This window comes from Pipra filicauda, unplaced genomic scaffold, assembly GCF_003945595.2.
Source record: "Pipra filicauda isolate LSUMZ 115617 unplaced genomic scaffold, ASM394559v2 scaffold187_size1440530_pilon, whole genome shotgun sequence".
NCBI lineage: Eukaryota > Metazoa > Chordata > Aves > Passeriformes > Pipridae > Pipra > Pipra filicauda.
Window position 1 is genome coordinate 903,238 of NW_024104295.1, and position 12,845 is coordinate 916,082.

A 12,845-nucleotide genomic window follows, 5' to 3' on the forward strand; every position below is an offset into this window, starting at 1 on the left:
CACCTCTTTTAACTGTGTGACCAAACGCTGGCACAGGTTGCCCAAGGAAGCTGTGGAGCCTCCAACCTTGGAAATATTCAAAAACCAACCACAGCCTCAATCCAGAGTACCTGCCGTGGCTGCACTTGGCTGAGCTGGGGGTGGACTAGGAGATGCCCAGAGGTCCCTGCCCATCTCACCTGCACTGCAACCTTGTGGAACTGCCCAGCCCACTGAATCCAGCTTCTAGAGGAAATAGCAACACTAACAGTATCTACTTCAGGACAACCTACTGTATGCACACACTTCCCTTCTTGAGTCAATCAGACTGTCACCTTTCCGTTCCACAGAAGGGGGGGGAAAAGAAATAAAATAAAACCCAATACAGTCAAAAAGCACTACAGGTAAGGGTCTGAGGCAGCTGCTGTTAAGATCAGAGCATAGCAATGACTGCTAAAAATATCTGTCATCTCTTGCTGCAATGGTTGAAATTTAAGGTGGCTCCAGTCTTTAAAGAGCATAAAAAGCATCAGTGTTTTTTCAGACTCAGATATGCAGTCACACACTACTTTCTTAAGGTGGAGCTCAGTAAGCTCCTCTCCCTCATGCACCTTACGGATTTGCTCCCTGCATCTCCCCTTCAAGTTGCGGGCTTCCCTCCCTCCCACCCTGCCTGCCAGGTCATCTCCTTCAAGAGCTGATGTACCTGAAAAGGGTGGAGCAGTGGTGGTCCAAATGACTGTAATCCCTTTCTTACATCCTCATGGATATCCTTGACTTATGTCCAAGTTCCTTCTGCAACTGCCCTGCAGCATCCACACTGCCAGTGCAGCACAGACAATACCATGGAGGCTGATGAGGCTTTAAATTTGTACCTGCAGAATTGTCAGCCAATGCAATTCCTGTTTGGTGTGGGTTTTTTTTAATAAGTTCCTAATTTTTCAGAAGATGTGTTCTTTTTGAGTCAATACAATAAAAGTTCTGTGTTCTCAAGCAAAAACGTTGGCAGCCATGCATGTAGCTTCAGGATTAAAATTATCAGTCATCTATAAACACAACAAAATGAAAATTAACTTGATTCACCAAATGGTTGTCAAATCAGAGTAAGATGCAGAGCCCCACACCCCTGTGTACCTCTGTAAAGTACACTGCTTCATTGAGAAGACCCCTGCACCTTACTGTGGGTGCTCAGTACACATTATGACAAGCATCTGAAAGCAATGATGGGACAAAATACACTTCCAGTAAAAGACAGTGTGTGCTTGCTCATGAATAGCAGTACAGAGGCATGACAACGTTTTGTTGTGATTTTGAAACCTCTTATTCAAATACACTTTACTATTAGGACTGAAACAAAAATCATCATCGATTACTCTGAGCTTCACAAAACACACCCTTTCTTCCTCACATGGCACACAGGAATGCGTCTAATGCACCCGCTTCCTGTTCACTCCGGGGGAAAAGACACTTTAGTTTGCAAGGACACCAGAAGAATGTAGTCCATTTTTATGGGACCTGGTACTAGGTGGACCCAATTATGTGCTGAGAACTTCCTGAGAGCTCAGCTGTCATACCTGACACTTTTCTTCGCAGCCAATTCTTATAATGATTCCTCACAAGGGTCAAAACCACAGTACGTTAAAGTATGGGAAAGAAACGAGGTCTGCTTAAAAACATGTCAGCCAATACATCCTAGTACCACAACTCCTTCTCTTCCCAGTAACTGGACACATTGACACAGGTTTAATCCTCTGCCAAGCAAGCAACAGTGTAAGATATGGGGGTACCCAAAGTAAAGAACAGCTGTTTTGTTTTCAAGTAGGTGTCCAAGAACATAGAAGAAAAAAATAACTAGTATGGAGCTCACACAGAGAAGGGCTTTTAAGGTAGAAACTCATCTTTGTAGTTAAAACTGTAAAAAGTCCAAGACCCAAACTACAGTATTGTTCTGACTGGCAGATACAGATCTTCACTCTTTACGACCTGAGGATGATCAGGGACATGTTTTTTTTTTTCAGGGCTACAAAACCTGCACATTAAATCAACTTGCTACACACCTTAGATGCAACTTATGTATCAAGATGAAAATATTTAACCAACTGAATCTCTCTCACATGCTAAAATCCACAGTGTTGTCCCACAAACAAAAGTTTGAAGAGAAATGTACTTCATCCAGGAGGAACTGCAGGGCTGGTGAGAGCATTTGCCGACTGCAACTTGTACATGCGACATTCTAGAACAGCTCATCAGAAAGAATTTGAATCACACAAAGAGTCACCAAAACGATTTTATTTCCAGTGTTTAAGTGGGTATGCACACAGGCATGATACAGGTTTGGATTCATTAGGTCTTCATGCAGAATTATATTCTCAATAAAAGAAACCAGTTCCATCCAGTATCCACTATCTACACGCCTATGTTACAACATTTATATCAAATCTGGTATCTGAAGAAAAGATACACATGTAATATGTACATTTAAGTTACTTATTTTACAGAAAGATTAGAAATTCAAGTCACATAAAACTCAAAATCTGTATTAAAATTGGAAATATAAAACTCCAATATTTACTGGAATGCCTAAGGAATGGAAGCTCTGTAGCCACCTGTGTTAACATTTGTAAAATGTAATGAAACTCATTAACAGTAAAATGCATTCATTTGTTTGTAATAAGTTTCTCTAATTTAACAATATGGCACCCTAACAAACCAAATGAATTTATGATGAGGCACTTGTTAGTGACTAAACCAAAAGAACAATTTTCCTGCATACTAATGCCAGGCCAACTCTCAGTCAGAAAACCATGTATACACTACACAGCATGTTGCATCAGATGCTTTGTTCAACATTTGTATGCAGCCATCAAATATACTTTTTCTTAAAATATATATATATACTTTAACTTTAGTGTTCTTCTGGCTGTGGTAATGCACTGTGAAGACGTTCCACAGAGCATATTGATGAAACCAGCCCAAATGAAGGCTGCATAACAACAACAGTACAGGAAAATATATATATATATGTACACACACGCGCACACACACACACACACAGAGTTACTGGGAAGTGTAACAGTAAGTTAATGAATTGCTGCAGTGGACATACCTTCCTGTTTCAAAGATACTGGTAGAATCGAGATCGAACCACTTGGGTCCCAGACAGTTTATGAGGATGGGCATCAACTGCTGGGCTGAAGTTGTTTTTGTTCATATTCTGATAATTTTCACCATTTACCTGGTCTAGTGGCTGAAATGGTCCCGAAGGTGGTGTTCTATTAATTAAAGTCAAGCTGCTGGAAGAACTGCCTTCATCTGCCTGCATGTCTGCAGATGAGGGCAGATCTACCTTTGATACATCTGCTAAGCTAGTGTTCTCAAGTCTGGGCTTTCCAGTTTCACCCGTATTAAGGTCAGTTGTGCTAGTGCGTAAACGTTCTCGTGCAAGCCAGTCTGAGATTGAGAGGTCCTGTGCTGGACATTTTGGCTTCAACCGAGTCACAGCTGAAAGCTCAGATTCTCTCTCTCTACTTTGACTTGGCTCCTGAGCTTTCCAAGCATTCAGGACACTTATTTCAGCGAAATCCCTCTGTCCTCCAAGCGTGTGCCTTCGCCTGATATTTTTTCTCTTTGCAGTCTCTGCAGAATTAGCTTTTTGATTCCCAACTCCAAACATATCATCTGCAGATGACTTGAGTCGCAGCTTTAACCTGTCTGTAATTTTAAGTCTCCAGGTAGGTTCTTGTTTGTCAGCCTCACTTCTGGCTGATGTAGCTAAACTGCTTGTCGATCTTCCTTTTTTCATGATGTCAAACATTTTGGTCACAGTAGGCAAGTCCTTCTCACTCTTTGCATCCCCTGAACCCTCACTGTCCGTTTTGTGCCGTGCAGATTTTCTCCTGGAGAGTGTATCACATTCAATAAGTTTGTGTGAGCTAAAAAGTCTGCGACTCTCTAACTTTGGTGTGGAACTTCCCTCAGTACAACTTACTTCGCTTTCTTCTGAGTTCCTCCGACTGGTCTTCACCACTTCTGAAACTTTCCCTTTGGAAAGCCTTTCGGCAGCAGCGCTGGTGGCAAAGACAGGGAAGTCACTTTCACTGTCTGTCTCCATAGGACGCCCTTCGCTGATCAATTCACTTCTCTCATCATCAGCATCTTCTCCCTTGCTTTCTGTCACTGACTGCACCTCAGGGCTCAGCATACTGGCATCTAAACCAGTCAGATACATAGTAGATGAAGTAGTTGAATAATCTGAGGTGATGGAGCTGACATCAGCTGCTAAAAACTCATTGTGTTTAATTTCAGGGCTGGTTACTTTTTTGCATGAGTATCTGTGCTGGGAAGCCTGGGAGGAAGTGCTTAGCATAGTGCCGGAGTCAGACACTGTCTCCTCAACCTGGGAAGAAGACTGTGAAATAGGCATTTTTGGGTTATTCTTCTGCATGGTTTGCAGACAATTGAGATTCGATGATTTTGTACATTTTTCATGGTAAGGCAGTGAAGGTTCCTCTGACAGGATACTTTCTTTCTTTAATGACTTCTTTTCATCCTTTACAACATTCACATCTTTTTTACTGCTGTTCTCTTTTTCCTTCAGGACAAACATCCTCTGTTTTCTTCCTATCTCTCTCTCTCTTTCGTATTCCCCTTTAGCTGTGTCCTCTTTTGTTGTGTCACCACGAGATTGCTCTGCAAGCTCCTTCTTGAAAAACACATTATCCAACTCATCCTCTGAACTACTTGGTTGTGGTTTCTCTTTTGTTTTTTTCCGCTTGCGACTAGCTGCTGCAAAAATGGAGGACACAAGCAGTTCCTTGCTATACTGATCCTTTCCAGAACCCCAAGAACCCTGTTAAAAAAAGGGAGAGGGCATAATTAAAAATCACAAAGAAAAACCGTTAGCCTGACACTGTTTAAAAGCACATTCTGAGCTCCACAGTATAAAGTCTGTCTTTATTCAGGAAACATTTCCATGCTCTTTCTGTAGTCTAAATGACGTTGCCCAAGAAGTCAATTTTCATCCTGAGAATTCCACTTTTTATCTGAGTCCCTTCAACTTAAAAAAGACTAGGTTTGTGTATACAGCTATTTAGTTTTTGATTGACTAATAAAGAAGGCCCTTATTGCAGTAAGAAACCTTTTCAAGACCAGTTTGACACAGAAACTGCTTCACATGTGAGGTCCCAAAAGTGTGGTTTCAAGCTCTTTTTTCAAGGTCTTACTTATACAAAAAGGCTAATTTCTCAAACTGTTTTTGAGTTCATCTTTCACCTTTCAGACTGAGTTTTTAAACTGTATCAATTCATTACGTCCAATAAAATGAATGCTATTCAAAACTCTAGTTTAGGCACAAATGTAGAAAATGAACAGAAATAAACTTCTTCCTGATTTTTGAGGAATCTATCTACCTTTAGAATTGCACAGAAGCAATAAAGGGACAACCCAAATTATTCCATTTTATGAATTAAAAACTATTTTCACTACATGACAGCATTACCACCTGGCCACTTCAAAGCTATGCACCTTTTCTACTCACTGCCCCTGTGCCCCGGGCAGCATGACGTGGTGTCCTGGCAATGGGGCTATTCTGAGGTAATGGCTGAGCCACCAAACACCCTCACAGAGCAGCTGTGCTGGCATCTCCACGATGAGCCAGAAGGAGGCACTGAGTCCTGTTCTCAGCCCAAAGGGGGGCACCAGTGACACACCTGAATGCACAGCAGCATAAAGCTGTGCCATGGGCTCACAGCTGAGGTCAGCTGTGTGCTGCCCTGTCACCCTATGCTACAGACATCCAGTGTCAGAATCACTGAACAGCCCCAGAGACTTGCCCGCATGTCAGATGAGAACTTTGTCATTAAAGTGAGGACTGAACAAATGCCCACTTTTGTGACGTCCCACCCTGAACCAGTATTACTCCCATCATCTACACGGCTGTCCTCCCAAGCACAGCAATACTTCCTAGGGAGATTTTGCAGAGCAACCTTTAACTACAACCTTTGCCTTCCTATAAAAGGGAGGAGCTATCTCCTTCTCAAGAAGATCAGGTTGAATTCTAAGTATTGCACTTTTCTCAGTGAAATAGCGAAGCATAAATACTGGCTGTGAGTGAGCAGTATGCCAACAACAGGGAACATATTATATACATTTACCTCTACTAAATGAGATGCAAAAAGGAGATAAGTGCTCACAATTGTGAGGGTTTGGAACAAAGGTGTCGATATGTGCAGCCGACTGCTTTGGTAGATGCAGCTGACTGCACACAAGTGATACTCTTCCAGTGTAATATTTCAAAACTATGTTATGAGAAAACAGTATTATCACTTGTTCGAGAAATTCTACATAAGCTCTACAGTACATCCACATATAAGTGATTTAATAAAGCAAGCAAATATCTAACAGAATTCAGAAGCTTGTAACTATATCGTATCACAAAATGATTTACCTTAGATTTTGCTGAGTCACTAGTAGCTGAATCTGCGGAAAAATGAAAAAAAAAACAAACTCTGCTCAGTTCTGTGCAGTTTTTTTTGTTACTACAGACAATGCTGGACTTATGAAAAAGACAAGCACAGAACAAGATGTGAAGCAAATAAAAACCAGAACAAAGTGAATAGTCAGAGCTCACAAAGATGCAAGCTGCACCACAGAAAGCCACCGCCATGAAAGGATGCTGTGAATTGTAGGCAGAACCAGCTCAATGATAGGAATGGCAAAGGAGCCCTGTTCTTCTAAATAAAAAACAGAAATACTAATGTTTATTTAATGCTTTAAGTATACAGCCCCTGCAAAACCGCAGCTGAGAGACCTTTTCAGGATGGCACTGTGTACTCTCCTGAGATTCAGGATACACAAAGCAATATTGGGTGTCTTAGTATAGCTGGTTTCCTAGGTACAAATCATGGTTCTTGTAGTCATATTCTTTTTGTGAGGAATTTTAAAGGAATTAAGTCATATTTTGTGTGTAAAACCCCAATTATACAACTCCCTCCACCTCTTACTTAGGTAAAATTTTATTTTAAAATCTGCTAGATTTCAGCAGCTACCAGTTTTGTACTTTTCCATAACAAGCGCTTTTATGAAATGAAAAATGGACACCATAGTTTTACTGTCTCGCAAAACCCAAGATTATACAATTATAAAGGGGGTAGGAAGGGGCTAGCACAATGACTAAAAAATATGAACTTGGATGTGTTCCAGCTTTAGGGACTTTCTCCCTTGGAAGAAAGAGCTGAGCCCCCTGCCACACCCCTTTTTGACACATGGCTAATGCTTTATGACTAGAAAGACTGGTAGACCATACCATGCTATTTCTCCTCAGGGTCTGCTTCAGAGATAACAAGAAACAGCAGAAAAACTTTTAAAAAGTAGCATTGATCTGTTTAAAATACTCTTAAAAGAAAATTTACAGCACAGATCAACTCGGGTTTTTTTCCATTTACAAGAAACGGGGGTTTCTGCAGACAAGGCAGCTACAGTGTGGGCAACAGTCCTCCTTCTTCCTACAGTTCCAGCTGTCCATCAGTGACATCACAGAATCCACTAATGACATCACCGTGTGATAGACTCCTCCCACTTCGCCTGTTACAACATCAGTACAAAGTGACTGTTTCAGTAAGTGCTGAACAACCCTTTGAAAACTGAAACAAAAGCTAGAGACGGAGGGATAACATTTGTGGGATACAACATGCTGGGTTAGTGCAATAGCATAGTGAAGGGAGGAGGGAAAAAAGTCACCAAAAAAGAGCCTGTAATGCTTGTCCTTAGCCACAAAAGAGGATGGCATTTATAAACAGAAGGAAATCAGCTTTAGTATAGACATACTGCAACATACTTCAAGTGTCCATCACTTGACAAGAAAACATAACTCAGTTTTTTGCATTCCTAACGTTGGGAAGGAGCAACATTAGACCACCACCGAAGATCAGCCTTTCTGCCATCACAACAAACCACTTTACAGCAGCATATCTGCTTCACCTCACGATGATGATTGCATGGGTTACTGTGAATAAATAAAGTAGTATGTGCAAACCTCATCTTTTAATGATTAAATTCCTGTTATACAAAAAAGTTTTCCAAACTATATCGTGCATGATTATCAACAATTCAAGTCTTTCGGAAGTGTTAATGGTCTTTCGGAAAAGAGGAAAACGTTTTATTAGTACAAGAAAATAGGAAGAGAGAGTTACAGTGAGTTAACAGAGTAGGTTACTGTAGCCTATGGATTAACACCGTCCAGGCAAGAGTTACCTGATACGTCTCCAGGAGATACTCCCGTTCTTCCAATGTTGGTGAGTAAATGATCTATGTTTGGCACTGGCTGAGATTCTACAGTGTTTTCTTCCTGAACTGCTGTCTATAGTTAATAAACAAAGATCTCTTCATCATCGTTTCACAAACAGTTCATTATGATTCAACAGCATTTAGAAAACTTCATTATTCACCTGAAGAACACGAGGAAAGCGTGTCCTATTTTCCTTTATGCTTTTAAAACAAATGCATGGCTTGCTTTTTAAAAAAAAAATAAAATTCATTACTGCAAGGACTGGAAAGCTACAAATGTGCTTCTGAAGAGCAAACCATACAGGGATGTAATAAGAAATATACAGACATTCTAGAGGCAGCAGAAGCAGATTCTAAACTAAGATAATTAGAACACAAGTACTTATGTCACAATACTTACAAGAGGTTCTTCAGCATCATCTTCTGTGAAAAACCAGTCATGCTACAATTTAAAATAAAAAAGGTGAAAACCCCACAGGAAATACAAACCCCAAAAGTGGCACAATCTAACACAGACATTACTAAAAATGGCACTTTGATGGATAAATACCAGACCCAAGCTGGCACAATGAGAGAAAAGCCAGTTGATATGTGCACAATCTTATTTTTTAAATAATGAAATGCATCCACTTACTTTTTGGATGAGTGTTTCTACAATTTTATATTGGTCTGGCATGTGCGTAACCATGTGTGTCATGTTATCATCAGATGTCCTCACAAGTGTTGGACCAAATACTATTGCCAGGTTTCTTGGTTCCATCTAAGAAATGAAATATTTCCACATCATACATTAATAATGAGAAAATACAGTAATATGGGCTAAGTAAATTAATATAACTATTAATATATGAGAACCATTTAAAATAAAGACATAAAAAAGTTTTTTTAAAAACACCTTACTGACTCAGGTGGGATGTTACACTACACCAAAATAGGATGTTACGCTACATCAAAACTCTCCTACGTGCAGCAGCAATAAATACATCCAACATTTCTGCAATTCAAAATTCCAACCTTCCTTAACCCACTGCAAGCAAATGGCTCCACGAGCACAGAAAATATCCTTTACACTTTTGGGGGGAATTGTTTTTCTTCCCATGTAGAAACACTTCTGTTCAGAAACGTTTTAAGAATTTTTTGTTTTATAAAAAGGCATTGGTAGTTCTCTGTGGTTTTTTCCTGAAAATGTTTACAAGAACCAAAATTAGGCTGGTAATCAAACACTGTTTTATGTCTACTGACAAAGACCTCATTCAATTTGCACCAACTTTGGAGGCAGTGGTAGCAAAAAACATCATAGACCCAACACATCTATTCATGAGACAGACTATGAGTTATGTGACCATGTCACAACATTAAAAGTAAATTAAGTATATGACTAGTGTTACATCTCTGACAAATAATTTCAAGAAAGCAGCAGCAGAATACTTACCTTCTATTTTTGCTTACTTCTCTGATTTATAGTTTACTGTTCTGGTATAGAAGAGACCAATAATATACAGGAGGCAAGGTCATTGTGCTTACCAGAAGTAGGCTGCAAACATGACACAGGCCCCTGATGCTCTCCTTGACTTGAATTGTGTCCTTTGGCAAGTCATACAATTATAACATCACCTCACTCCTCTAGCCTTATATATTCTACAATATTAACAGTATTTAACATTTATACAGCACACCAAGACTGTAAAATGATAAAAAATCTTCCTTTAGGCATTGCACTTAAAAATGACACTTACTATAATTTCATTATAATGTCAGCTGTGATTCCACCAAAGTTCATAATTTGTTGAATTGTTTTTTTATAAACACGCACGTTTTTCTTTCATATTTAACTGGAAGGTATTATTTGCAGAACTGATGTTGAAACCTACCATATATTCATTTCAACTGATCTTTTAAATTATTCTTATATTTTAAACGATTTAAGATTGGCCGTAGGTGCCTCTATAGAGCATCAATTACATTTTTTTTTCCCTGTACCCTGCACATTGGTAGCCAAGTAACAAGCCACCACATTACCTGCCCTGAGATAAGCATCCATAAGCACACCCATACTGTGCACAGCTTTGCACTCAGCTACCCCTCCCTGAGAGCTAAACAAAGGGGATACTGTTATTTCCATTTACAGTAGGACTGCAGCACACACGGAAGCATTTAACACAAACTACATCTTCCCCACCCCACAAAAATGACAAAAACTTACACTTAGTGGTGGAAAAAGACCCTGTAGTGGCAGAACATAGAATGTAGAACATTCAAGTAACTACAGCAAGTCCTAGTCTTAAAAATTTCTGAAGTGTCCAGAAGTGAGGCTTCACACAAAGCTGGTGTGTCAACAGGGTTGTTCACCTGTGCCCTGCCCAGGCACCCTCTTACAGGTGTCTAGATTGGACTAACTGAAGTTTACAGACTTGGGATAAAATTAGGATGTAAGTAGTTATTCCCACAAGAATTAATACCAGTTTGAAAAAACCTAATTCACATTGAGCAGGTGTGTATTTTTGCAGGAGTACTTAGCCTAATCCGAAAGTCTTAATTTCAGCCACAACAATAAATTATCCCCTCAATTAGAAATAATCTGTACAAAAATAATACTTAATGAAACAAACAAAAATACATTATATTTTTGTTTCTGATACCTTGTTCTTTTCTGAGTTCTCTGCTACTGTCTTCAGGTGTGCAGAAAGAAACTTGAGAGTCTCATAATGATGTTCAGGTAAATCATGAATCTGAAACAAACAATCACTATTCAGAACATTAAACATTTAATGCAAATTTTGTGGTGCACCTACAACACAAATTATTTCAGTTTACCAGTCTCTTCAGTGTTTTCAGACGCTCAACAGGATCTTCTTTTCTATTGGCATCTATAAAATCTGCATATTTGTCTGTTAAAAAAGCAGAAATTAATCATATATATATATATACACACAAATATATATATATATATTTTAGGTTTTATATTTATATATGTATGCATACACACCCCCACCTCCCAGCCCCACTGCCCCATGAACACAGGTAACATATGAAAAGAATGACCTCTGGAAGTCATAAATTAGCCCATTATATTATATATAATATAATAAAATGGCAGTAGGGGGACAACCCCCCCAGCTTTCGTACAGTATTCCAACAGTAGAATTGAAAATTTTCCTCTTTTTTTTTTTTTAATTATTTATCATTACTTCACCATCAGAGAAATTCTATTTACATCTCATTCTTATGCTCTGAAAGAGAACATTCATTGGAGAGTCGGGATGATTCCACTGGATTTTCTCTCAAATCGTCTGAATGTTGTAAGACAACTATTCAACAGCAATTTCTAAAGACAAAACTGCAAGGAAAACAACTCACCATTGGTAAAAAGGGGTTCTGGGAGCTTTCTGAAGAAGGATTTCAGCAAACTGCTTATCACATTCAAGTCACGCCATTTCTACATATTTAAAAGAAAAAGTCAGACATGCTTTATATTTCTATAGTCACAACACAACCAGAAGTTTTTGGGATTTTAACATGAAAATAGTGTGATCGAAGACTTACATCATCATGAACATCAATGTCAGTCATTCCTTTGTTGAGCTCTTCTTGCATACTTGAGATGGCAGCATTATTTCCAGGAACTCTGTAAATACCTGTGTACTCAAGACCTCTTTCCTCAACTAGTTTGCAGCATATATCAACAATCAGTGGAATATACTGAAGAAAAAGAAGAGTTTTATATATATATATATATATATATATATATATATATATATAAGTAATTAATCAAAACATTATTTTAAGATCACAATGAAAGAAAAATTGTACTTCCATACTTTGTTGGTATGAGCTGGGGGGCAGTCATCTAATCTAACACCAAATGTTCCTACAGCAGATGGCTTCTTTTCAAATGTCTTCCTCATAATGCTTGGAATGCCTTTTCTCCACGTCCCCTTGTCTTTTGGTGGGCTTGTCTCATCTTTTTTTTTTTTGGTTAGGATAGTGAAAAAAAAGAAATAAAGAAGAAAAATAAGAACATTTAATCACAAAATTGACTGTCAATACAGGTAACAGATTTGCAAAGCGCAAGTGACACCTGCTGCATTTTTACCTTTTACTGGCCTGGCTTTCCACAACAACTTGATAAACATTAGTTTGTCTTAAATATACTTTCTGTTACTCTTCTGTGGTGCAAAAGATAAATGTGAACATACTCACACTCCAAACTTAGAAAAGCAAGTAGCTGTATGGTGCTGTGGAATTTCATCATTCTAAGACTAAAGGTGCATAAAGACTAAAGGTATATAAACTAAATCTAAAAAAAATAAAATCTACATTTAGTAGCACAACATTCTCTACTGAATTACAAATTTTGCTGCACAAAATACCCATCAAACTCTACAGCCACACCTACACTTGTGCAGACCTACTCACTCTTTCACAAATTACCAGATTTTAGTCACTACAAAATCATTCCAAACATGACTCATTTAAAAGCATTCTCTATCCAAAAATCAGATTAGAAGTTCAGCTGGTTTGTTTACCTCTCCTATACAATTCTTGCAGCAAATTGCAATTCCCAATTATTCTGCACTGCAAGT

General features: G+C 38.8%; 1 protein-coding gene across 4 annotated transcripts in view; it reads right to left on the reverse strand.

Annotated features, from left to right (window-relative positions):
• Window positions 1-2,252: 2,252 nt before the first annotated feature.
• The window catches only part of ARHGAP21 (Rho GTPase activating protein 21), a 111,948-nt gene continuing 101,355 nt past the window's right edge, over window positions 2,253-12,845 (reverse strand). For all 4 annotated transcript variants that reach the window (XM_039380158.1, XM_027751740.2, XM_027751738.2 and 1 more), the window contains 10 exons: window positions 12,081-12,223; window positions 11,806-11,961; window positions 11,620-11,698; window positions 11,077-11,150; window positions 10,902-10,991; window positions 8,897-9,022; window positions 8,663-8,704; window positions 8,230-8,335; window positions 6,425-6,456; window positions 2,253-4,828 (listed from right to left, as the gene is read on the reverse strand). In XM_039380158.1, coding sequence (XP_039236092.1) covers window positions 3,095-4,828; window positions 6,425-6,456; window positions 8,230-8,335; window positions 8,663-8,704; window positions 8,897-9,022; window positions 10,902-10,991; window positions 11,077-11,150; window positions 11,620-11,698; window positions 11,806-11,961; window positions 12,081-12,223 — 2,582 coding nt within the window. In that variant the 3' untranslated portion in view covers window positions 2,253-3,094. The remainder of the gene's footprint in view (window positions 4,829-6,424; window positions 6,457-8,229; window positions 8,336-8,662; window positions 8,705-8,896; window positions 9,023-10,901; window positions 10,992-11,076; window positions 11,151-11,619; window positions 11,699-11,805; window positions 11,962-12,080; window positions 12,224-12,845) is intronic.